General features: G+C 35.2%; 1 protein-coding gene and 1 non-coding gene across 2 annotated transcripts; one reads left to right on the forward strand and one right to left on the reverse strand.

Annotated features, from left to right (window-relative positions):
* Positions 1-1,786: 1,786 nt before the first annotated feature.
* LOC136210897 (B3 domain-containing transcription factor NGA1-like) lies at positions 1,787-3,247 on the reverse strand. The gene has a single exon (XM_066002344.1). It carries the CDS (start codon positions 3,025-3,027, stop codon positions 1,882-1,884), a length of 1,146 nt encoding a protein of 381 aa, XP_065858416.1. The 5' UTR covers positions 3,028-3,247; the 3' UTR covers positions 1,787-1,881.
* Positions 3,248-18,539: 15,292 nt separating this feature from the next.
* On the forward strand, positions 18,540-18,646 carry LOC136216098 (small nucleolar RNA R71). Its single transcript, XR_010683090.1, has one exon. It is a non-coding gene; the product is annotated as a small nucleolar RNA R71 (small nucleolar RNA).
* The last annotated feature ends 5,038 nt before the right edge of the window (positions 18,647-23,684 follow it).

Genomic DNA, 23,684 nt, shown 5'->3' on the forward strand with positions numbered 1-23,684 from the left:
TGTCATTTTTAACAGATCAAGTGGCATACAAAACGAACTCATGCATTTTTTTATAGCATGCACATGTCACCTCATCTGTCAAAGATGATGATGGATCAACGATTTTGTATACAGGAGGTCCGAATGAGTCAACTACAGGTGTGTGACAGATTTTCAAAACCAACTATATGTATGTGGTCATATTAAGCCTTTGATAATTAGAAAAATCAATTCCCTTCTCGAACACACCATCATAGTAAAGAGTGCTTGGTAAACAACGCACCTAGCACACTTTGAGTTCTGTTACGATTTATTAACGAACTGTTTGAACAAAAGTGGAAGCTGGTAATTAAGATTCAAGAATCTTTTATTATTATTATTATCTTTGACACGCCTAACGCAAATGCCCTTAGCCTTGAAGTGTATACAACACATGCACATCCTATCACGTGTTAAAATTTCATCAATAATATGGGTGATAATTTCTGACACGAAAGCACAATTTACAGAGACAATCCGACTGACATGATACGATTGACACAAAAAAACCATTTTTCTAGCTTTTGTATCGTAGATAATCATATGAAACATATATATGAGAAACACGATTTTGACATCGAAATTGTCACCTCTAAATTCGAACCTTGACCATATGATCTAAAATGCTCTAGTACAACAAAGACCTAACTCATCTCAAAAAATACCTCAAAAGAGGAGGATTGTCTCGTAACTTTAAACATAAAATTCAGTTAACAAAGGCACATTCATTTCATCGTTTTCCAAATTTGCATTTTTAACTGTTTGAAAATAGTTTTATATTTGTGTAATATAACTATAAAAAAATGTAAAAACATATATAATACATTTTCAGACACATAAAATTAGTAACACACTTTTTTAACCGGATTAGACGTTCACAACCAACTAGTTTCACAAACATAAACTTAACTTGTTTCCAAATTTATATTTTTAACTGTTTGAAAATAGTTTTATATTTGTGTAATATAATTATAAAAAAATGTAAAAACATATCTAATACATTTCAGATACATAAAATGAGTAACACACTTTATTTTAACCGAATTAGACGTTTACCACTAACTAGTTTCGCAAACATAAACTTAATAGGACCAAAAAATAATAATGTATTAAAATAAAACAGTAGAAATCAAAATTAAAATGATTAAGCTTCTCAGAATACTTTTCCTTAATCAAAAGATAGAATATACAGACATAAGGTCAAGAAATTTTGCTACATCTGTTGATTAAAAACTGGAATTTGACTGAGAAAAAAAAAAGTCTTAAAACTATATAATAATAGTGATCACACCATGAAAACAAAAAAAGAAAATCTTGCAATAAAGTGAGAAATTTTATAGGTGGTGTTCAATAAATTAATAAAAATTATGAACAGCAAGCAGTTTCCGGGACCAGGCCATGTAATTAATGGTGAAAAGAAGGCAAAACAAACTTCTCTTTTCTCCATACTTAGTTTATAAATTAATCTAGATTATTAGTTTCAATTAACCCTAATTAGCAACATCTACAAAAAAGGGGGAAAACTGAAGTAAAAAAGAAGTAAAGATGATACCTTTAAAAGCTCTGAGAGATGTCTGCAAAACCTGTAAATATGCCCAACACAGCAGCGACAAGAACAACAACCTAATCAAAGTAAAAACAAACTTCGATTTCACTTCTCTTCCTCAGTCAGGATCAGGAAAGTTAGTTACCACTCTGTAGTAGGATAGGATCATCATCATACATTTTGGGGGAAAAAGAAATACTTAGAACACCCAATTTAATCAGATTGAAAGAAGAAGAAGAATTAATTATATATATATATAATGATGAAGATATGAATATATTGTTGTTGACATAAGAAACTGATAATTGAATTCATGTTTAAATGTCTAAATCAAAAGACATGGATGATGATGATGACTTCCCTTTGTGAATGAATTTTGAAGAAGGTTGAATCGGAGTACCGGTAAAAAGCTTCAACTGCACTTGATGATCATCGGAATCGGTATTATTTATTGGACAATCCATGTTAACCCCAAATAATCTCAGCCTCTTCGCCGCCGCTTTTCCTTGAACCACCGGCACCGATTCATAAACCATCGTCGGCTCCATAACCCTTCCTCCTCCTTGAAATTGCACCATTTGTGGTGGTGGTGCTGCTGCCGACGATCTCATGTACACAATTGTCCCCGAATTCGAACAATTGTACCCATAATTCCCTCCATTCTGATCATTTCCCCTAAAAAGATGCTCCCTTTGTAAATTCATACCCATCGCCGCCGGTGGCCTCATCAGAAGAGGGCTCCATGGGATTGATGACAAGTAATGATGTTGATTCTGCTGGTGGTGGTGGTGGTGGTGGTGGTGGTGGCGGTGTTGATTATGATCGGCTGTATCAGGACGGCGCCTCCAATCAATGTAAAGATTATCCTTACCGGAATCCCCAATTCCGCGTTGAAAAGAGACAATATCTCCGGCGTCAAGCTTCTTATCTTTAACAAAACGGCTCCATCCTTTAGTCATGACATAGCTTTGGCTGCTATTCCAGTAAGAGTAACGAAATCTCCAAACTTTAGCGGTTCTATCCTCGAAATTTAGAAGAAGACCTTTCTCGTTGATTGTTGAATCCAATGGGAAGTATTTTTCTGCGTGCTGTTTTGGGATCACAAGCCGATTTAGCTTTCCTACATCACTTGGAGTCACTACTTTATCAAACATGTGTTCCTTCTCTATCTGAATCGCCGCCGCAGCAGCAGCAGAAGCTTCTTCTTCTCCGGTGAGGCGTTGTTCTTCTTCTTCTTCGTCCATAAACTTGGGTGAATCGGAATTGAGGTCTTGGTGGTGGTGAGGGTCGTATTTGGTGCCTAACCATGAACCCATCTGGTGATTGTCGTAGATTTGGGATAAAGATATGAGATTGGGTTTATGGAGGGAGGAAGAAGACGATGGTGAAGAAGATGAAGATGAGTATGAGAATGGGAGCTTAGATTTAGTGATGTTTTCTTCTAATTCGGATGCGAATTCCATGTTCTTCAGGAAGGCATTAATTGGGGGAATTAAGTCATTTTAGGGTTTGGGATTAATGTTAGAGAAGATGAGGAAGATGATGAAGATGAAGACGGAGGAGGAGGTGGTTCGTTAGGTAAAGGTGTGAGGAGACAATGAGAGGAGTCGGCGGTGGTTTCTTCTTTGACCCGACCATCAACAACAACACAAGATACTGCAGCTTCCTCCACTTCTTATATCTACTCAAATGTTTTTTTATTTTTATTTTTATTTTATTAATGAATCATGGACACATTCAAGTGGTTAAAGAATATTAACTTCAATTAATTTAAAAGAAAATATATATATATATATATATTGGTTCATAAGGATATGCACCGCTGGCCGCACTGATCATTTCCTTTCGTAGATGGTTTGCATCTTTACAGCAGTCCTACCCTTAGAGCTGAAACCATCTATGAAAAAGAATAGTTACTGCTGTCGGCAATGGATATCCTTACGAATAAAAAAAATATATATATTTAAAATAATTGAAGTTCACTTCAATAGTTAGGGTTTATATCGCTTACACTAGAAGTTTAATTTATTTATTTTTAAATTAAAAGTGGAAAACATGACAAATAGTCTGGAATATCCTAACTAGGTTGAACTTTTGGACAATCCAAACCCGAACTCGAATGATATAACATTAATATTGAGAATTTCAATTTACTTATAAAACTTTAATGGAAACATAATTCATCTAAATATTGATAAAGAAACCTCAACCATTAGATAAATTATACATACAAAAATACATTTTTAATAACATAAACAATATATATATATATATATATTTCATTATTATAATTTAAAAAGACTTTACTTACGAAAATGAGTGTTTATTTGATTCTTCTTTTCGTTGTTATTTTTTGTTTTGTCATTTCAAAAATTAGAATATGAATGTTTGATTAGAATTGACAACAACTACTGACTATAGATGTTTTGAAAAGAAAATCATCTAACTTTATTGGTAAAACAACTAGCTATCACAACAAACAATAAATATGAATAGGAGTCAAATAGATCTATACTCTAACCAATATATTATTAGTCTTAATTATTTGGAGCGTTTTTTTATTCAAGTGTTAATATTTATTATTGCTATTAGTTGTTTGTTGGTGATGGTAACAATAAATATATATTAACTGTTTTCTTTCAAAATAGCTAACTATAAATATTTTTTAATTTTAACTAAACACTTTTCCATCTACCATTTTAAGTAAAACAGTAAAAATGAACTATTAAATGAAGAACCTAGAAAACACTCACTAGTGTAACACATCGACTTGATAGTATGCTAATAGCTAGACATATTCATAAGCTAGGTCAGAGTAAACCTAATCGAAATACAATTGAATCAACATAATATTTACATTGAGTTTGGAATAGTTTAGACAAGTAACAAAATTGATTTCCAAATCTAGCACAACCCACGTTATTTATATATATTTATATTAAAAAATTAATTTAAATTAAAATTGAAATTATAAATATGAATAATAAAATATAACAAATTAAAAATTTAATAAATGCAACAAAACAATTTTATCTAATTAAAAAATATTTAATAAAATAATAAGAATCAAATAAAGATAATAAAAACATATATAAAAACTTGTATAATATAACAACAGGTTAGAAAAATCTCAAATCTAATCCATTATGTATATGTTTGTGCGGATTCAGACTGGATCTGATCGGACTAGATCAATTTTTAAATATATATATGAGGCGAATTTGCGCAGATCGAACGAACCAACGAGTTTATAAACATGTGTAATAATAACTATATGAATAAAGTCAAACATGATTTTTTATTTCAACATGGGTTGTTTTACTAATTATCTATTTTTTATGGGAAAAAACATAATATAGAAAGAAAAAAGGAAAGTTGTGAAATATTGAGTAGATATTTAATGCAGAAAAAATGTATAAAATTAAAAATGTAATGGGTAGATCAAAGTTTATACGTGGGGACCTCATGTGTTATCTGGTTGGGCTCATGTGAGCTTGTCATTTTCATCATCCTATCTTCTTCTGTCCTAACCTAACATTTTTACATTACATTACTAACTAATATTTTTCATTATCTTTTCTATTATTATTCCCTTTTGGACTTTTCCTCCTATTAATTAATCATATTTATTTAAGACACGGATTAGGGTTTTGACTGTTAATTAATTTTTTTAATTAATTAAATTAAACCCGTACGGACCAGCCCCCCTGCCCTAGCGAACCAACCAACATAAAATAAAAGAAAAGCAGACAAGGATTTTGATTTGTTTAGGTAGTAAGAAAGCTGCATTGTTTTAAATTTCAGGCCGCATGCAGTCACATGAGGCCCACTCCCCTCTTGGCCCACCTTTCTCTCTCTATTACTATCCTTTCTCTCTCTAAACTTTAAAACCTAAACTCTGAACTCTACTACGTACCCTTTATCTGAATTTACATATACCTCTCCAACCTAATTTGCAAATTCATTCACATGAAAATTGTGCTATTCTCTGATTGGTATACAATATTGTGGAGATATGGATATAAAACACCGTGCCACAGGAATCGATGAATATGTTCGGATCAAAGATAATGATAGATGATAACTACTTGGACATGTGGATTAATGGAAGACGTGCCAAATCATTAGAATAGTTGTTCCAAAATATATGGTTTAGTATATGTTAAATTTTGGTAGTCCCATCAGAAGGTATACGTCTCTCTATGTCTTTATACGTGTCTGTAATATCAACTAGGGTAAAGAAACTAACTTCTTCCTAAACAAGCATTCGGTATCTTATGAATAGAATAAAATGATTGCGTAGTTAAAGAGATTAACTAATGTTGTCTCAAACCATACATAAGAAAATTATTTAATAAAGAAAAATTATTTTATTAGATAGTAGATCAATCAGTAGATCAATCAGAAAATTATTTTATAAAGAAAAAGTAAAACAAAACATTGAAGGTACTTATCTTCCGGCTAACAGCCGAAAGAAAACCTCAAAACTTGAACGAAGAAGATGAGAATTTCTTGACGGCTAGGTTTAGGTTTTAACCATTTTTCTGTAGATATACAAGTTTTGAATAACAAGTAAGTCGGGGTGCTTTCATTAAATTTATCTTAACAACAACAAAAGTTAAAATACTTTCAAAATTAAACTTTTAAAATCAAATAATAATAATAATAATAATAATGTAAAATATGTGTAATTTGATCTGTTTCGGTTTTTTTACATTTTTTTCAAACCGAACCGAATACCGAACAACAACAACAAAGCCTTAGTCCCGAAATGATTCGGGAAACCAAATACAGAAATACACTAAAATTAAAACCAATATCGAACCGAAATGTTAAAAAACCAAATTCAATTGGTTCGGTTCGATATACAATTTAAACGAACTGATACACACCCTAAAGTCAAGCATGTAAGCATCACAAACTGCATCATACTCATCTCAAATCAAACCATTAACTCCGATATCACTTGTTTGAATCTAGGAAGCTTCCACCATTTTAGAAAATCTTTGGACCTTGTAAAAATATACATATATATATGAGTAACACTACATTTAACCCAAATTTGAAGGTAATAGATTAATATTTCTTCTAAATTATATACTACTACCTTTTACTCATCTAAAATTTTCCAACATGTAATTTTCAATGCCCAATTCCCACTTGCATCTATTGATACATGTTCAACCCAAAGAGTTTCAAATTATAAGTCACATATAATACAACTATAAAGACAATATGTTAGTATTAAATTAATAAATGTGAGGCAGTCTTTTCCTTTTATTAAAGTACCTCTTGTCTTAAGGTGAATTAGGAGTAATAATTAATCAATTGAACATTACACGTAATGAAAAATTAACACGAGTTTATTTTCTTGTCACAGCATTGGTTCGCTCCACAACTTGAATATTTTGTTTTATACGTCCATGTTAAATCATTGAATAAAGTGTAAATAAATAAATAAATAATCACTAGTAGTATAGTATAAAGGAGAGATTATAAGTTAATTAATTGTTAATTAGAGTGAAATCTAGGGCAGTGTTACTAATTTCGTCATGTCTTCAAAACAGGGTGACGTCATGTCTCCAATCCATTAATTAATTAATGATCAACCATACAAATACAATAATTAATTTATATAATATAGTATGATTAAGCAAATTGACTTGACGAAAAGAAGGCCAAATGCACCATATCTAAATCCACTTAATTGTAAACTGACATTTAGTTTATTGCTCGCATCTCAAAATTAATATTATATTAAATGATTTATAAAAAAAATAATATTTTTTTGGTCAGGACAAAATAAATAAACAACAAATTGGGAAACCAATTGAAGTAGGTATAGCCAGCAAGCAAGCACCCTTTTTTCGACCTTCTTCTTTGTTGTTATTATAGTTTTCGAGTTCTTATATTAAGTATCGGGTCTTCCATGTTACTCAGAGGATTTGGATACGTGTATTATGATCCCACGTAATAATTAAAATAATGAGACCTCTTATAATATGCATGGATCCATGTTACATGTATCAAAATATATATGGAATGTCCTCCATTTGACATGGAGAACTGTGTGCTTTTAATAATTTACCATAGTTTTTAGCTCTTAATCCTTTCCATGAGAACTGAGATTAATACAAGATATATGATTGAGCCTTAAATATCAACTTGAGCTTTTAATTCAATTGGTTCCATAACATGATAACAAAGTCTTTTATGCCAAACGGTCGAGGGTTCGAGTCCCAGCAATCCTAAAAGGCCTTTGCGTGTGGAGATGTCTCTTAACTATCAGTTTGAGCTGTTGGTATGTCGGAAATGATTGAGTTTTAACTACTAGTTTGAGCTGTTGGTTAAAACGGTTCTATGACAAATTTATTCTTAATTATAATTTCATTACTTCCTCTCATTTTTAAAGAATACCTTTCTACAGAGATCTGTTTTCTCTCTCTCAGATCTGTTGTCATGGTGAAGAATTTTTATGAAGATGAAGAGTTTTGAGATCTATCTTCTCTCTCTCAGATCTATCTCTCTTTTTTAGATCTTTCTCTCTCTTCTAGATTTATCTTCTGTCTTTCAGATCTGTCTTCTCTCTCTCTCTCTCAGATCTGTTGTCATGGTGAAGAATTTTTATGAAGATGGAGAGTTTTGAGATCTATCTCTCTCTCAGATCTATCTATCTCTTTTAGATCCAGATCTATCTCTCTCTTTTATGATCATGGCTCCTCCTCCGGATGATTTCCTTAGTATCGAAGTTCTCTTCAATCCTAAGCTCCGTTTTGCTTCGGATCTGCCTCATCAGCCCCTTACTGGTGACAAACCCGTGCCGTCTTTCTCCTCTGTTGTTAAACGAGGCAGTCCTGAGGTTCATCAGTCCTCTACTACGGTTACTGACATTGGAGGCCTGAAATCCATTCGGATTTCGCAAGCTGCCTATGAGAGGAGATTAGCTCTCTGCTCACACGCTCTTATCGGAAGACTTGTTCTATCTAAAGGGGATTCCCCTTGGAAAGTGGCGGACCTCAAGGCGAGTTTAACCAAAATTTGGGGAATCACTGCTTAGTGGAGGCTAATTGCGATTGGTAAAGGATATTTTCAAGTAATCTTGCCTTCCAAAGAAGCACATGATATGGTTGTCAACAAGGGGATTGTGAATACCCGTCCGGGCACTTTTCGTCTTCAACCTTGGGTGCCAGATTTTGATCCTTATGCCGAACGTTCCACTAATGCACAGGTTTAGGTTCGCCTCTACTCTCTTCCATGGGAATATTGGGATAGACAAATTCTTTCGGACATTACAACAAGGATTGGGGGATTGATTCGGTTTGATAAAGCCACCCTTGAGGGCGATTTTGGGCATTTTGCTAGACTGCTGTTGGATGTGGATTTGGCAGGAGAACTACCGACGAAGCTTGGAGTTGAGAGAGAAGGGAAAAACATCTGGATTGAAGTGGTTTATGAAAGGCTTCCTCAGTTCTGTAAAGTTTGCTCTTCTATTGGTCATTCGGCATATGACTGCAGGAAAAATAAAAAACCACCGGAGAGTCGATCTTTTCAAAAACCGCCGACTAAGAAACCTTCTCCTCCTGATAAGAATCGTGCAATTGTCCCGGTGGCAATTGCCACGGCCAGAATTGTTTTTGACCTTGCTGAGAAAATTGATGTTGAGAAGGTCAGCACTGACAAAGAGGTTGTGTTCGCTGGGAGCCCCTTGGGACAATTAGAGCCGGTTGATGAAGTGGAGAGGCCTGACTCTCCTAGCAACAATAATATTTCTCCCACTCTTTTCTGGGCAGACCAGGCAGAGCAAGAAGATGAAATGTGGCACACTGTGACGTCAATTAAAGCACGCAAAGGCGGCAAACATGAGGCAGAGAAATCCCGGGTGAAACGGGCCATCAAACCCCCTATTCGTTTTGAATGACAGTTCTGTTCTGGAACTGTAGGGGGCTCCTCAACCCTAACACTCAGAGGTACCTTTCTGATTTATGTAGGCAACATAAACCTGATCTTCTTTGCTTAGCAGAACCAATGGTTGATTTTGAGGCAATTCGTCCTTCATTTTGGGCTAACATTGGCATGAGACTGATCTCTGTTAATTGTTGAGCGATTTCCGCAAGTGCACGGTTTCGCTTGTAGTAATAAAAATATCGATCCCACAGGGATAAGTTTTTTAACGAAAAACTTATTTTTGAATCTGTTAATTTCGAACTTGTTAGATTTATTATTGAATGTAAATGAAAAGTGAAATTTGTCTAATTGAATTTAGGAAATTGTTTAATTGAGTTTGTGAACTTTGAATACTTGAAAATGCTGGAATAAGATTTTATATTTAGAATATATCGATTATTAGAAAGATCTTCTGATTTTAAGGGTGAATTTTACAAAACAGGAACATTTAGAACTTTTTAGAAAAACGAATGAATTTATTCATTTGCATTAACCAAAGAAAACAACTTAAACTTTGTATCAATTATGATGATGAAATAAATGACGGAACCTCTAATTAATTGGCTTTGAACGCGATAAAACCCTTTCGGGATAGTTGCCCTTACTCAATTAAAACTCTTTCGAGATGATAATTTGCCTAAGTGTTCAATAAAGTTTCCTTGTAATGATTTTGAATTCAACTGCGTATTAATGAAAACACCAGCCTCACTTATATTGGATTGGTTACCATAAGTGCTGCATAACGATTTGTCGAATAGAACGGACTTTATTAGATGAAATATAAATTGATACAAGTTTACAGAGAACAAGGAGCATCGAGTTCTTCGAGGGCGTGCAAGTGAACGGCTTGATCGGTTCCTTTCCTTGGGTTTCCTAAGAGGTTGTCAGGCTCAGGGGCGAACACTCTACTCAATCTTCTCGCTGTAACTTCGTAATAGGGATTCGGTCGGCCACTACCATGATGCAAACTAAAACTGAAACAATGTCTAAACGCTACTGAGTTGTAATTAAACTATAATCAATATGTGTACCTCATCTTGTTTTGTACAGAATCTAATTTCTAACTCTCGAAATGTTTTACTTAGAACTTAGACATAAGTTCTATGCTCTGATTCTATATCTATATTATAACATTTCATTGCCTTTTTTCTCAACATCAACTCTTTATTTATAGATGTTGAAGGGTTGTGTTTGAAGTGATGTATCCGTTCGTTAAGAGTCGTGTCCGTTGTGAAAGGACGTTTTTATCCACTTGAACGAACGCGTTTCTTGGACTTTCAGCATGTGTTAAACGCATTTGGTAAATTTTCTGCACTTACCGAGGATAGGAATCCTCGGCCGTGAATGACGTAGCATTAAGTTGAACGTTGGACGAAGGGGAGAAATGGCTAAACCACGCGTGTCGCGGTCGCGGCTTGGTGAGTTTTCCGTTTCTTTGCTTTCGTTTGTGTCCTCGACTTGGTGCTTTCGATTTACGTCGTCTTTGACTCCTTTTGTAGGGTTTTTCTTCTGTTTTAGATCCTTTTTCGTTCCTATTTGGATTTTACCAAATATTTAGGTACCTTGCAAGAAAGAAAGATATTCGAGAGTAAAAGTAATCTAAACAGATATAAATAACACGAATTTGTAATAAAAATGATATAAATATTAATGATATTTTAGGTATATTTTGGGCTTAACAAATCTCCACACTTAATCTTTTGCTAGTCCCGAGCAAAATTTCACTGAATTTATTCCTTAACTAATCTCTTTATGAAAATAAAACATATATCTTTGTGTTTACCTTTTAAATTAGTTAAGCCGAAAAGACTAACTTCGCATGGCAAATTTATACGCAAAATATCAAACTTACTTAGTATAAATACGATATATCATTCGTCTTGTATTTCAATGTTTAAATTGAAGTATTCGGGACGATGTAAGCACGCATGTTATTGAGTTTTTCATCTCAAGGCATTTCAAAGCACCAAATTTCCTTTCCCAAACTTGAATTATTATATATGAGTATAAAGTTTAATTTATTTGCTTAGTTACGCCCGTGATAAGGGTGGTCTCGATCGTAACTTTATATGCATTTGATTTGTGTTCGCTTAAGAGGTACCGACCATGCCATGGGTGGACGCAATCGTTAATTTAAACTTTAAACACGCTTAATTTTTTCTTATTTAAACGTTCCTTTCATACCTCGATTGTGATAAGGGTGGTCGCAACCGTGGCCAAAAGTACGCTTTACTTATTAATTTCTTCCCTTTCATACCTCGACTGTGATAAGGTTGGTCTCAATCGTGGCCAAAAGTTAAGAATACGATTTATTGATTATAAATATGAATTGGGAAAAAGAAAGTTAGCACATTCATCCTATATTGACTTAAAATTCAACATGTATTATGGCTATAGTTTCCTTAAAAACTTCAATTGGTGTTAATGTAAGACAAAATCAAAACCGAGCTAAAAATTGTTAGTTCAATTTAATGCCTATAAACCTAATTGAAAATTTAAAATAAGATTTATTGTATAATGAATTTCATGATTATAAAATAGAGATTGAAAATAAAGAATTTATTACTTAAATACATTCACTCGAGACAATTTTTTTACTTAAAATAGTGTCGAAGATTTGTGAAAAATATTTTGAAAAATATTACCCATATAGAAATATTTATTTCTATCGATAATGATAACCTAAAAATAATCATAAAAATTTTAACTTATGATTAATTTATAAATGTAAAAATGATATTTCATAAAAAATGTTAAGTTTTTTCATTTGTTGCAATACACTTAAAAGTGTTGCAATATACGTTGCATTTTGTATTTTTGAAAACAAACAAGTGTTGCATACATTCAATCATTCATTTGCATACATTCGTTCATTCATTCGTTTGTATAAAAATGATATATGTATATATCTTCTCCCACACTTAAATTGGACCATGTCCTCATTGGTGCAAAAATGGAGATAAAACATTGAAGATAAAACAAACGGAAAGAAATGAAAGATATAGCAAAGAAAACATGCATCATAAAATTAAATTAAAATTGAAATTGTACGAAACATAAGAAAATAAAAAATGGACGAAACTGAAATTAAAACAAGATAGGATAAAAAAAAATGAAAGATAAAACCTAAACATGCGGTGGGGAAGCCGGAGGTGTTGGTGAAGTTTCCACATTTCGACGGCGGAAAAACGAAAGCATCCGGTGCCGAGTCGATCTTTGCGCACGCCTCAAAGTATTGAGGTTGTCGTTCATCACCATGTTGTTCTCCACCAAATCATCAATTCTCAAATTCATTTGTCGATTATTGGCATTGATTTGGTTCAAAATTCTCCTTAAATCCACCGGATCATTATCTTGTGTTGCTTGGGCTTGTGGTGCATCTTCCGCTCCTTCCTCCGCACCTCCTTCTTCGGTACCTACATTTTGGGAACTAGAAGCATCTCCACCCATAGTGCCACGAAGATGTGCAATACGGGTAGCATAAGAAATAAAAACGGGAGGAGCCGCAGAAACCAATAAATGAGCCCGCTCAAGAGCCGCAATGTCCAAAACCGGAACATATCCATGGTAGGTGGACATATCATAAGTTGCTAATTCATTCCGTGCTCCCAAAACAATAGCGGTGATTAAATTACCGAGAGGGACTTGAGTGGTATGAGCCCTCGAAGCACGATACAAATTGTCAAATAGCATTCCAATGCTATCAACCCTTAAACCCTTGAACAAACAATCCCAAACAAACAAATCCCGGACTTGAATTTTTGAACTCTCAACACGACCAAAAAGTGAAAAACTCAAATACTTGTGAAAGAAGAACACACAATTGTCCTTAATCAACTTGCTCGAAGTGTTTTTAGAGTCAAAAGAAGTTTGGTCGGAAAGAGTTTGCCAAAAAGAGTTATTGTCAAAATCCCGAGGCTTATCATAAAAATCACTAGTAGGGAAACCAAACATATTTCCCATAGCCTCATAATCTATGGTATAGGTAGTACCATTATTCCGAAAAGAAATTTCTGTCCTCTTTTTGTTCAACTTCAAAGTAACCAAAAACTCAACCACATACTCTTGAATTTGGGGAAAACGCATAGAAGCAAAAGTTTCCCATCCCAAAGTTTCAATAAAAGCAGTAATTTTTGTAGTGAAGTTCAACTTCCTTACCGAATCAAAGTCAAGAAACTGCATGTCCACAAACTTACGATTAGCGTTTGAAAAGTGCTTGAAACGTCCAACTTCTTCCTCAGAATGAATGTCGAAATAAGCCCCGCAACTAATCCTTAGGCGATTAGCCTCAGTGACAGCCGGCTTGTGTCCAACACGCTTTGCTCTAGGCATGGTTATGGTGTTTAGGGTTTAGAGAAAAAGATGAAAAGAGATAAAAGCTTGAGGTTGAAGAAGAAGTAGAAGTGTTGTATGGAGACTTGAAGTTGAAAGGGTTAGGTGATTGAAAAGGGTAATGATGAAATTGGGAAGAGTAAAAGTAAGGTATTGGGAAGAGGTAAGAGTAGGGGATTGGTTAAAATTTGAGGTGATGTAAGGTTTGTGTAAGTAATAGGTATATATAGGGTTGAATAGGAAGATTAATAGGTAGAGTAGGAATAGGAAGAGGAATAGGTAGAGGTTGAATAGAAAAAGGTGGAAAAATAGGCCAAAAATCCGGACTAGGTGTTGCAGAATCACGCGTGTCGCGACCGAGGATGCGCATCGCGGCCGCGAATCGCATGTTTCAGCCAATTTTCCTTTGTATTTTGGAAGGATTTTTGCTGAAGTTACCGAGGATCGCACCATTCTCGGCCGCGGATCACCCTATGGTCACCCAAATTCTGTATAGTAACTCCTATTTGTGTAATTTCTTGATAAATCCTACCCTGAACTCCTTGAAAATGTTATCTGTACTTAAAAACATAAATGTAAAACATTAAATGATAAGGAAAACCAAAGGTTTATCCTTATTAATGGGAAAAATAAATGAAAATGCTTTAATTAACGAATGTTAAATTAATAATAGGAAAGGTTTGGAACTCAAATTAATTGAAGCATTTATGTTCATTTATTAATGTAAGTTAAATGAATCTTTATTTAAGGAATTGAAACTTAGTTATTAACATTTAATTAGTAATGAATGGATTAAGTTTGCATTTAATAGATTCATAAGTGTAGAATACTGAGTTTTAATGTTAGTGTAACCATATAATCAAAAACAAGATATAATGCAAAAGAGAAAGTTTTATTGAAATAGAAATATGTACAACATATTTACAAACAAAATAAACAAAAGCTATGCTAAAAATTCGTCCCTTTCAATCGGGATTTTCTTAGCCCTATAGCGGTCTATTTTCATCTGCACGAAGGCTTGACGTTCTGGTGCAGAAAGAAAATTTGGTCCCGATCGAAAAACTCGTTTCACTAGACCTTCGTATTCTAAAAATTCATAGTCTAGCATCGGGAAAGATTCAACATCACTCCAAGGAACAGAAATACTTCCCTTGGTCCCTAGTATTATTCCACATATAATATTCTCGAACCCAACCTTCTTAGCCTTGGATCTAGATGCGGCAACAAGACCCTCCATCAGAATTTTTGAAGAATCAACCACGTTGCCTTGAAATATATCTCCAAGTACATAAAGATCAGATTCTTGGACGACACTACTGAACGTGCGACCGAACAGGCTGTGACTCAGAAACTTATGCAAATATAGCATAGAGTTGGAATAAAAAGACTTATTATAGGCAAGTTTAGGGTTGAAAGGCCAAATGCCGGTGAGCATTCGCCAAATATCAGTGGATGTCATATCTCTTCCATGATGACGTTTGGTAGTATCCTTCAAGGGAAAACCAAACCAAGCATGCAATTCAGGATATCCAAAAGTGAAAGTTTTGCCATCCCGACGGAAACTAAGACGCACCCGACGCTTGTTAACAAAACAAAACGTACAGAAAAACTCTAATATCCAGTCTCCAATTATAGGAAACTTCATATCAACAAATCTGGTCCATCCTAAGCGTTCCATGTAGCGACTCATATCTTCTTTGATTCCCAACTGATCGTTAAGAAAGTCATCCATGTATAACATTCCGACAAAGAATGTGTATCGAAGCCTCAAGAAGCGCCTTCCCTCATCATGATTGAAGATGGGAAAGTTACATCCATAACGCTCTGATATATCTATATTTTTAGTGCGTGAAGCAACAACTTTCTTAGGATGAGTGTTTGTGGAAGTCATGATGTTTGGAATGAGTAAGGAAGAAAGGTTCTGAACTTAATTTCTGGGTAGAGGAAATTGGAAGAAAATCAGAGAATTGTTCTGACAGAGATGAAAAAGAAAGTGACAGAAAACTGAACCTCTAGAACCTATTTATAAAATCCTAGGATGAAAAGAGGTGTTATTTTGAGGTGAAAAGGCATGAAACAGACCTTTTAAAAATGAAGAAACGCAACTATTCGTTTCTGAAAAGTTGTGTCTGCTGAAAAGTTGAAGAACAAGGGTCAATTACTGCACAAATTCCCCGAGTCGCGACCGAGGATGCTGACCCGCGGTCGCGACACGCTGATTTCCTTGCGGAAATCAGTTGTCAAAAACCCCTAATTTCTGATCCTCTACCGAGAATCCTCATCCTCGGTAAGTTCAGAAATTTTCCTGTCAATTTGAAACCTATTGAAGTCAGAATTCTCAACTGAGAATCCCAAATCCTCTATAAGTCCAGAAATTTTCCTAGCCACTAGTCATACCCCAAATCCTCAACTGAGAATTTTAAATTCTCTATAAGTCCAGAAATTTTCCTACCTTCTCAAGAATTCTATATATTTGAATTCTCAACTGAGAATTTCAAATTCTCAACTGAGAATCACTAAATTTCTTCTAATTCTCATTAAATTCCTAAAAAGTAATTAAAATCATGACTTGAATATATTTTTATATATCTAAAATTCTAATATAAAATGATATAATTTAAAACAAAACAAAATAAAAATAAAAATAAAAATAATAAAAACTAACTATTAGAAAAATGAAATGATTTATATGTCAGGAAATCTTGTTACGAAATTAGTTCCTATTTCGGAAATATTTTCGTAATAAATTTTACATCGATTACCGTTAACTTTAAAACGATTACCGTTGGTTTCTTCAAGTTCCAAAGAACCATAGTCGAATGTTTTGACGACTAAATATGGTCCTGTCCATCTGGACTTAAGCTTACCTGCTTGTTGTAAATCGAAGTTAAGTTCCTTAATAGCCCAATATTCTTTGTTGTACCTCAAATGGTTTGGTAATTCTTTAAGTTCTAATTTAGGTGGAACTATTACTGAAGGCGGAACTGGTCCATCTTCTCGAATCAAAGGCTCTGGGTCCTTATCTTCTAATTCTTCACCCATTATAGGTTCTATTATTTCTTTTCTTTGAACAATGTCATTAACACATTCTTCAATTAAATCAAGTTTCATACAAGCGAAATCCTCCATAGGATATTTCATCGCTTGATTCATATCGAACTCGATCTTATCGTCACCTATTCTTAAAAGTACTTGTCCTTCCGACACATCAACTAGAGCACGTCCTGTGTTCATGAACGGTCTACCAAAGATTAGCGGACAATTAGCATCATAAGCAAAATCTAAGATGACAAAATCAGTAGGAAAAATAAATTTGTCAACTTTCACTAAGACGTCCTCAATTATACCATATGGTCTTTTAGTGGATTGATCCGCTAATTGCAAAACCATATTGGTACGCTTGATGTCTTCTTCTAAACCTAATTTTTCAAAAATAGACAATGGCATCAAGTTTATACTAGCTCCTAAATCGCAAAGACAACTTGGGAATTCCATATTTCCCAATGTACACGGAATGGTAAAGCATCCGGGATCTTTGAGTTTAGTAGGTAATTTGCTTGATACTATCGAACTACAATCTTCAGAAAGAGAAATGGATGAAATTCCTTCCCAACTAATCTTTTTTGAAATTAAATCTTTCAAGAATTTTCCATAGTTAGGAATTTGCGTAATTGCATCCATGAATGTTAAATTTATATGCAAATTTTTAAGTTTGTCTAAAAATGATCAAAGTTGTTTATCATGGTCCTTATTTCGGACCCTGTGTGGAAAAGGTGGTTTTGGTACAAAAGGTTTCGGATTAGAGTCAATTTTTGTATCTTTTTGTTTTAAAGTATCTTTTTTGGATTTTGGTAAATCATTTCCAGGTAAAGTTGAATTTCCGGGCATTTCCGGACCTATGTAGTTTTTCCCTGAACGAAGAGTGATAGCCTTAACATGCTCTTTCGGATTTTCTTCCGTTTGGCTGGGAAGACTTCCCTCTTTGCGGGATGGAATTGATTTAGCAAGCTGTCCAATTTGAACCTCCAAATTATGGATGCTAGATGATTGGTTTTTGATAAGCTGATCGAATTTACTTTCGATCCGTTTAAAACCATCATCTTGATTACTTACCTTTCCATTCATAGCATCTATAAATTTGTCAATTTTTGAAGATAAAGTGCTAATCGTATCTCTTGTTTGATTTTGATAATTATTTATACGATATTGATTAGCATTTGCATTATTATTATTATTACCATCTTTCCAATTAAAGTTAGGATGATTTCTCCATCCAGGATTATAAGTATTAGAATAAGGATTAGTAGTTTGGTTTTGTCCTTGGACAAAGTTTACCTGTTCTAACTCATTCATACCTTCGTAATCAATGTCTCTCTGGATTGGATCATTAGGATCGCATGGTGCCATAAATTTATCAATTTTGTGCGATAAGGCCGAAAATTGGGCTTGTAACATCGCAACTGGATCAAGATTCATTATACCTTTAACCGATGATGTACCTGAGGATGATGGTTTCGCCATTGGTATGTGTCCACACTCTGCGGGCCACATACTGCTGTTGATTGCCATTTTCTCCAAAAGTTCTCTTGCTTGGGCGGACGTCTTCTTCATAAATAACCCTCCAGACATAGCATCTAATGAACCTCTAGTTGTAGGATTTAATCCATTATAGAATGTCTGCATTAAAAGTGCATCTGACAGTTGGTGGTGTGGGCATAAACGTTGAAGTTCTTTAAAACGTTCCCAAGCTTCATAAAGAGTTTCATTATTATTTTGGGTAAAAGATGTCAACTCCTTGATGACTCTTGCGGTTTTTGCTAAAGGAAAATATTTTGATAAAAATGCTTGGGCTAATTGGTCCCAAGTTTCAAATGTTGCAGCAGGCATAGAAGTTAACCAAATTTTTGCCTTATCCTTCAAAGTGAAAGGAAAGAGGCGAAGTTTGATTGCTTCGGCTGTTACATCAGTAATTTTAAAAGTATCACAAATTTCTAAGAAATTTGTCAAATGTGCATTAGGGTTTTCGTTAGGTAGTCCATAAAACGTTACGTTGTTTTGCAACATATTAAGCAAAGCAGGCTTAATTTTAAATTGATTTGCGTTTATACGGGGTCTAACTACACTATTAGTTACACCGGCCATTCCTGGCCTAGCATAATCCATAAGTATCAGTGGATCGGCCATATTTTCTGGCTGGACTACTTTGGTTTTTAAGGGTGTTTTGTGTTTGTTTTTGTTGTTTTTGTTGTTTTTCTTAAGTGTTCTTTCAATTTCTGGATCAAGAGGGTCTAGTGGTGTGCCCGAACTTCGCGAACTGCGCATGAACTTGAAATTGTTACACGAGCCAAACTACCTTCAAAACAAAATTGAAAACAAATATGTTATATAACTGAAAATAAATAAAATATAAAAATTGTATAAAAATAATGTGTAAACCTAGATTCGAAAATAAAATACGAAAAATAAAAATTTTGTCAAAAATTTTGGCGTATCCCCGGCAACGGCGCTAAAAACTTGTTGAGCGATTTCCGCAAGTGCACGGTTTCGCTTGTAGTAATAAAAATATCGATCCCACAGGGATACGTTTTTTAACGAAAAACTTATTTTTGAATCTGTTAATTTCGAACTTGTTAGATTTACTATTGAATGTAAATGAAAAGTGAAATTTGTCTAATTGAATTTAGGAAATTGTTTAATTGAGTTTGTGAACTTTGAATACTTGAAAATGCTGGAATAAGATTTTATATTTAGAATATATCGATTGTTAGAAAGATCTTCTGATTTTAAGGGTGAATTTTACAAAACAGGAACATTTAGAACTTTTTAGAAAAACGAATGAATTTATTCGTTTGCATTAAGCAAAGAAAACAACTTAAACTTTGTATCAATTATGATGATGAAATAAATGACGGAACCTCTAATTAATTGGCTTTGAACGCGACAAAACCCTTTCGGGATAGTTGCCCTTACTCAAACTAAAACTCTTTCGAGATGATAATTTGCCTAAGTGTTCAACAAAGTTTCCTTGTAATGATTTTGAATTCAACTGCGTATTAATGAAAACACCAGCCTCACTTATATTGGATTGGTTACCATAAGTGCTGCATAACGATTTGTCGAATAGAACGGACTTTATTAGATGAAATATAAATTGATACAAGTTTACAGAGAACAAGGAGCGTCGAGTTCTTCGAGGGCGTGTAAGTGAACGGCTTGATCGGTTCCTTTCCTTGGGTTTCCTAAGAGGTTGTCAGGCTCAGGGGCGAACACTCTACTCAATCTTCTCGCTGTAACTTCGTAATAGGGATTCGGTCGGCCACTACCATGATGCAAACTAAAACTGGAACAATGTCTAAACGCTACTGAGTTGTAATTAAACTATAAACAATATGTGTACCTCATCTTGTTTTGTACAGAATCTAATTTCTAACTCTCGAAATGTTTTACTTAGAACTTAGACATAAGTTCTATGCTTTGATTCTATATCTATATTATAACATTTCATTGCCTTTTTTCTCAACATCAAATTTTTATTTATAGATGTTGAAGGGTTGTGTTTGAAGTGATGTATCCGTTGGTTAAGAGTCGTGTCCGTTGTGAAAGGATGTCTTTATCCACTTGAACGAACGCGTTTCTTGGACTTTCAGCATGTGTTAAACGCATTTGGTAAATTTTCTGCACTTACCGAGGATAGGAATCCTCGGCCGGGAATGACGTAGCATTAAGTTGAACGTTGGACGAAGGGGAGAAATGGCTAAACCACACGTGTCGTGGTCGCGGGTGGTGGATTCGCGGTTGCGGCTTGGTGAGTTTTCCGTTTCTTTGCTTTCGTTCGTGTCCTCGACTTGGTGCTTTCGATTTACGTCGTCTTTGACTCCTTTTGTAGGGTTTTTCTTCTGTTTTAGATCCTTTTTCGTTCCTATTTGGATTTTACCAAATATTTAGGTACCTTGCAAGAAAGAAAGATATTCGAGAGTAAAAATAATCTAAACAGATATAAATAACATGAATTTGTAATAAAAATGATATAAATATTAATGATATTTTAGGTATATTTTGGGCTTAACATTAATCTGCGTGATAAACCAACTCTTTGGATTCTTCAAAGGATTGCTATGACTGATGCAATCTCTGTAATTCTTCAGCATGAACAGTTTGTGGTTTTGGAACAGGATGTGCAGGGCATTAAACATTATTATGGAATTGTGTATGGCAGTATTTGGGCAAACAGACGTGTTGACCTCTTTTTGACTCTAAATGCTCTCAAATTGAATTTACAAGGTAGATGGTTGTTAATTGGGGACTTCAATGCAATCCTTGGGGCTCATGAGAAAACAGGATGGCCTTCGGCTACGAGACCTTGTCGTGACTTCAGGAATTTTGTGGATGATGGGGATTGGCTGGATATTCCCTCTACTGGTTGTTTCTTCACTTGGTGTAATGGGAGAACTGGTGAGGCACGTGTCAATTCTCGGCTTGACAGGGCTTTAGTTTCGGCTGATTTTGCGGAAACTTGGAATTCATGCTGTGTGGGGATGACGCGTCATCACTCGGACCACCACCCCCTTCTGTTCAAATTTTCGACTACTTCTGGTAGGATTTCTCGGTTCAGATTTCAAAAAAATGTGGGTTAGTAATCCTGAGCTTTATGGGATAATAAAAAATCATTGGGATGGACATGCCCCTGCTCTTCTGCCGGCTCCTTTGTTGTGTCATAAGTTATGTGGTCTGAGGACTATTTTGAGAAATTGGAATATTAATATTTTTGGTAACTTCAATGCTAACATTGATGAGGCGCGCAGCTCCCTTGCAGATATTCAGCAGACTATTCAATCTGCTGGATGGTCATTGAATCTTCAGGAACGTGAGTTGGCCGCTCATGAGAAGTTGGACCTTCACTTGCTTCAGCAAGAAAGATATTTGAAAGAAAAAAGCCGAGTGCGGTGGCTTGTTGAGGGTGACCGTAATACAAGCTACTTTCAACGTGTCTCTGCGATGCGAAAATCGTATATGGGAATTTCTGCCTTAACAATTGAAGGGGTTTCTCACACTGACCCAAATATTATTTCTAATCATATTATCTCTTACTATGATAACCTGTTCGCCAGCACAGGTGGGAATCCGGTGGATTTGTCTCTGGTTTCTGATATGGTTCCTCGGGTTGTGACGGATTTTGAGAACACTTCTCTAACTGTCTGCCCTGATGAGGATTGCATCCGTCATACGGTTTTTTCCATGGATCCTTCTAGCTCTCCTAGCCCTGACGGCTTCACCGGTCATTTCTTTCAGTCCTATTGGAGCATTGTGGGTAGTGACGTGTGTAAAATGGTTCAGTGGTTCTTTCAGCATGGGAAAATCTCTGGTGGGCTGAATTCAAGCTTGATGGCACTTATCCCCAAAGTCCCTGGTGCCTCGACAATTGAACAGTATAGGCCGATTGTTATGAGCAATTTCACATTCAAAATCATCTCAAAGATCTTAGCTGATAGGCTCGCCATTATTGCTAGCCGAATTGTTACAGAGAATCAATTTGGATTCATAAAAGGGCGCCAAATCCATCAGTGCATTGCAATCGCTTCTGAAGGTGTCAATCTCTTGAATAAAAAATGTTTTGGTGGTAACATGTGCCTGAAGGTGGACATTAGGAAAGCCTTTGATATGTTAAACTGGCAATTTCTGCTTGAATTTCTTAAGTCGTTTGGTTTTTCCTCTCAATTCATTGATTGGATTCATGCGATACTCTCTTCAGCTCATATCTCGATTCTCACTGCTAATGGATTTGCTGGGTATTTCTCTTGCTCTCGAGGAGTAAGACAAGGAGATCCTCTTTCTCCTCTTCTATTTGGTTTAGCAGAGGATTTCCTTAGCCGTTTTATCAATGCTCACACCCTACGTGGGTCGCTGTCTCCGATGGGTTATTCTAGTTCTTCTGTAATGCCTTCGCACTTGTTTTACGCAGATGATATTTTAGCTTTCTGGAGGGCAAGCATCTCGAACATACATGCTCTCATGGATATTTTTGATTTATATGGCTCTCTATCTGGACAATTAGTGAATTGGCAAAAGTCTGAGATTTTCTTCGGGGATTCGATCTTACTCAGACGTCGGAACAGATTGGCGGGTCTAATTGGAATCAAAATTGGATCTCTCCCGTTTAATTACTTGGGCGTTCCTCTTTTTCAAGGGATCCCAAGAGCTAAATACCTTGCGGCGACTGCGGATAGAATTATTCTCTCTTTCTCGCGCTGGGCGGGGACGTCTCTCTCTATGGCTGGTAGGCTGACACTTGTTAATTCAGTTATCACTAGCTCTCTGATCCACACCTTTATGGTTTACAAATGGCCTGTGAGTTTGCTAAATAGACTCAATAGACACATGAGGAATTTCATTTGGACGGGTTCAGTTTTGTCCAAAAAGCTTGTTACTGTTCCCTGGAAGGTTTGCTTAAAGTCCTTAAAGGAAGGAGGGTTGGGTATTAAACACCTCTCGGCCCTTAACTTGGCTATGAGTGGTAAATTGGCGTGGGGCTTTCTTTCCTCTAATTCTTTATGCTGTAATTTGTTGAGGATGCGGTTTCTAAACAGGGCTGGTATGCCAAAGTTTCGGTTGCAGCGATCGTCTGTTTGGTGGTCTATCAAGGCCGCCTATCTCAAGTTACGGGAGAATTGTTTTTTGTCATTTGGATCATCTTCTGAGTTGTCATTCTAGAATTCAGAATGGATTTTGCTCCCCTGGCTGAACAGCTTGGGATTTCTATGTCAAAACGTTTGAAGCTCACTGATAGAATCTCAGATTTTTATGAAAATGGCAACTGGCGGGATCTTCCGATGCTGGCTAGTCCGTT

The sequence above is a fragment of the Euphorbia lathyris genome, chromosome 1 (assembly GCF_963576675.1).
Source record: "Euphorbia lathyris chromosome 1, ddEupLath1.1, whole genome shotgun sequence".
NCBI classification, from domain to species: domain Eukaryota; kingdom Viridiplantae; phylum Streptophyta; class Magnoliopsida; order Malpighiales; family Euphorbiaceae; genus Euphorbia; species Euphorbia lathyris.

Coding starts and splice junctions, on each gene's coding strand:
- LOC136210897 (XM_066002344.1), bottom strand. CDS start 3,027: ATGGAATTCGCATCCGAATTAGAAGAAAACATCACTAAATCTAAGCTC.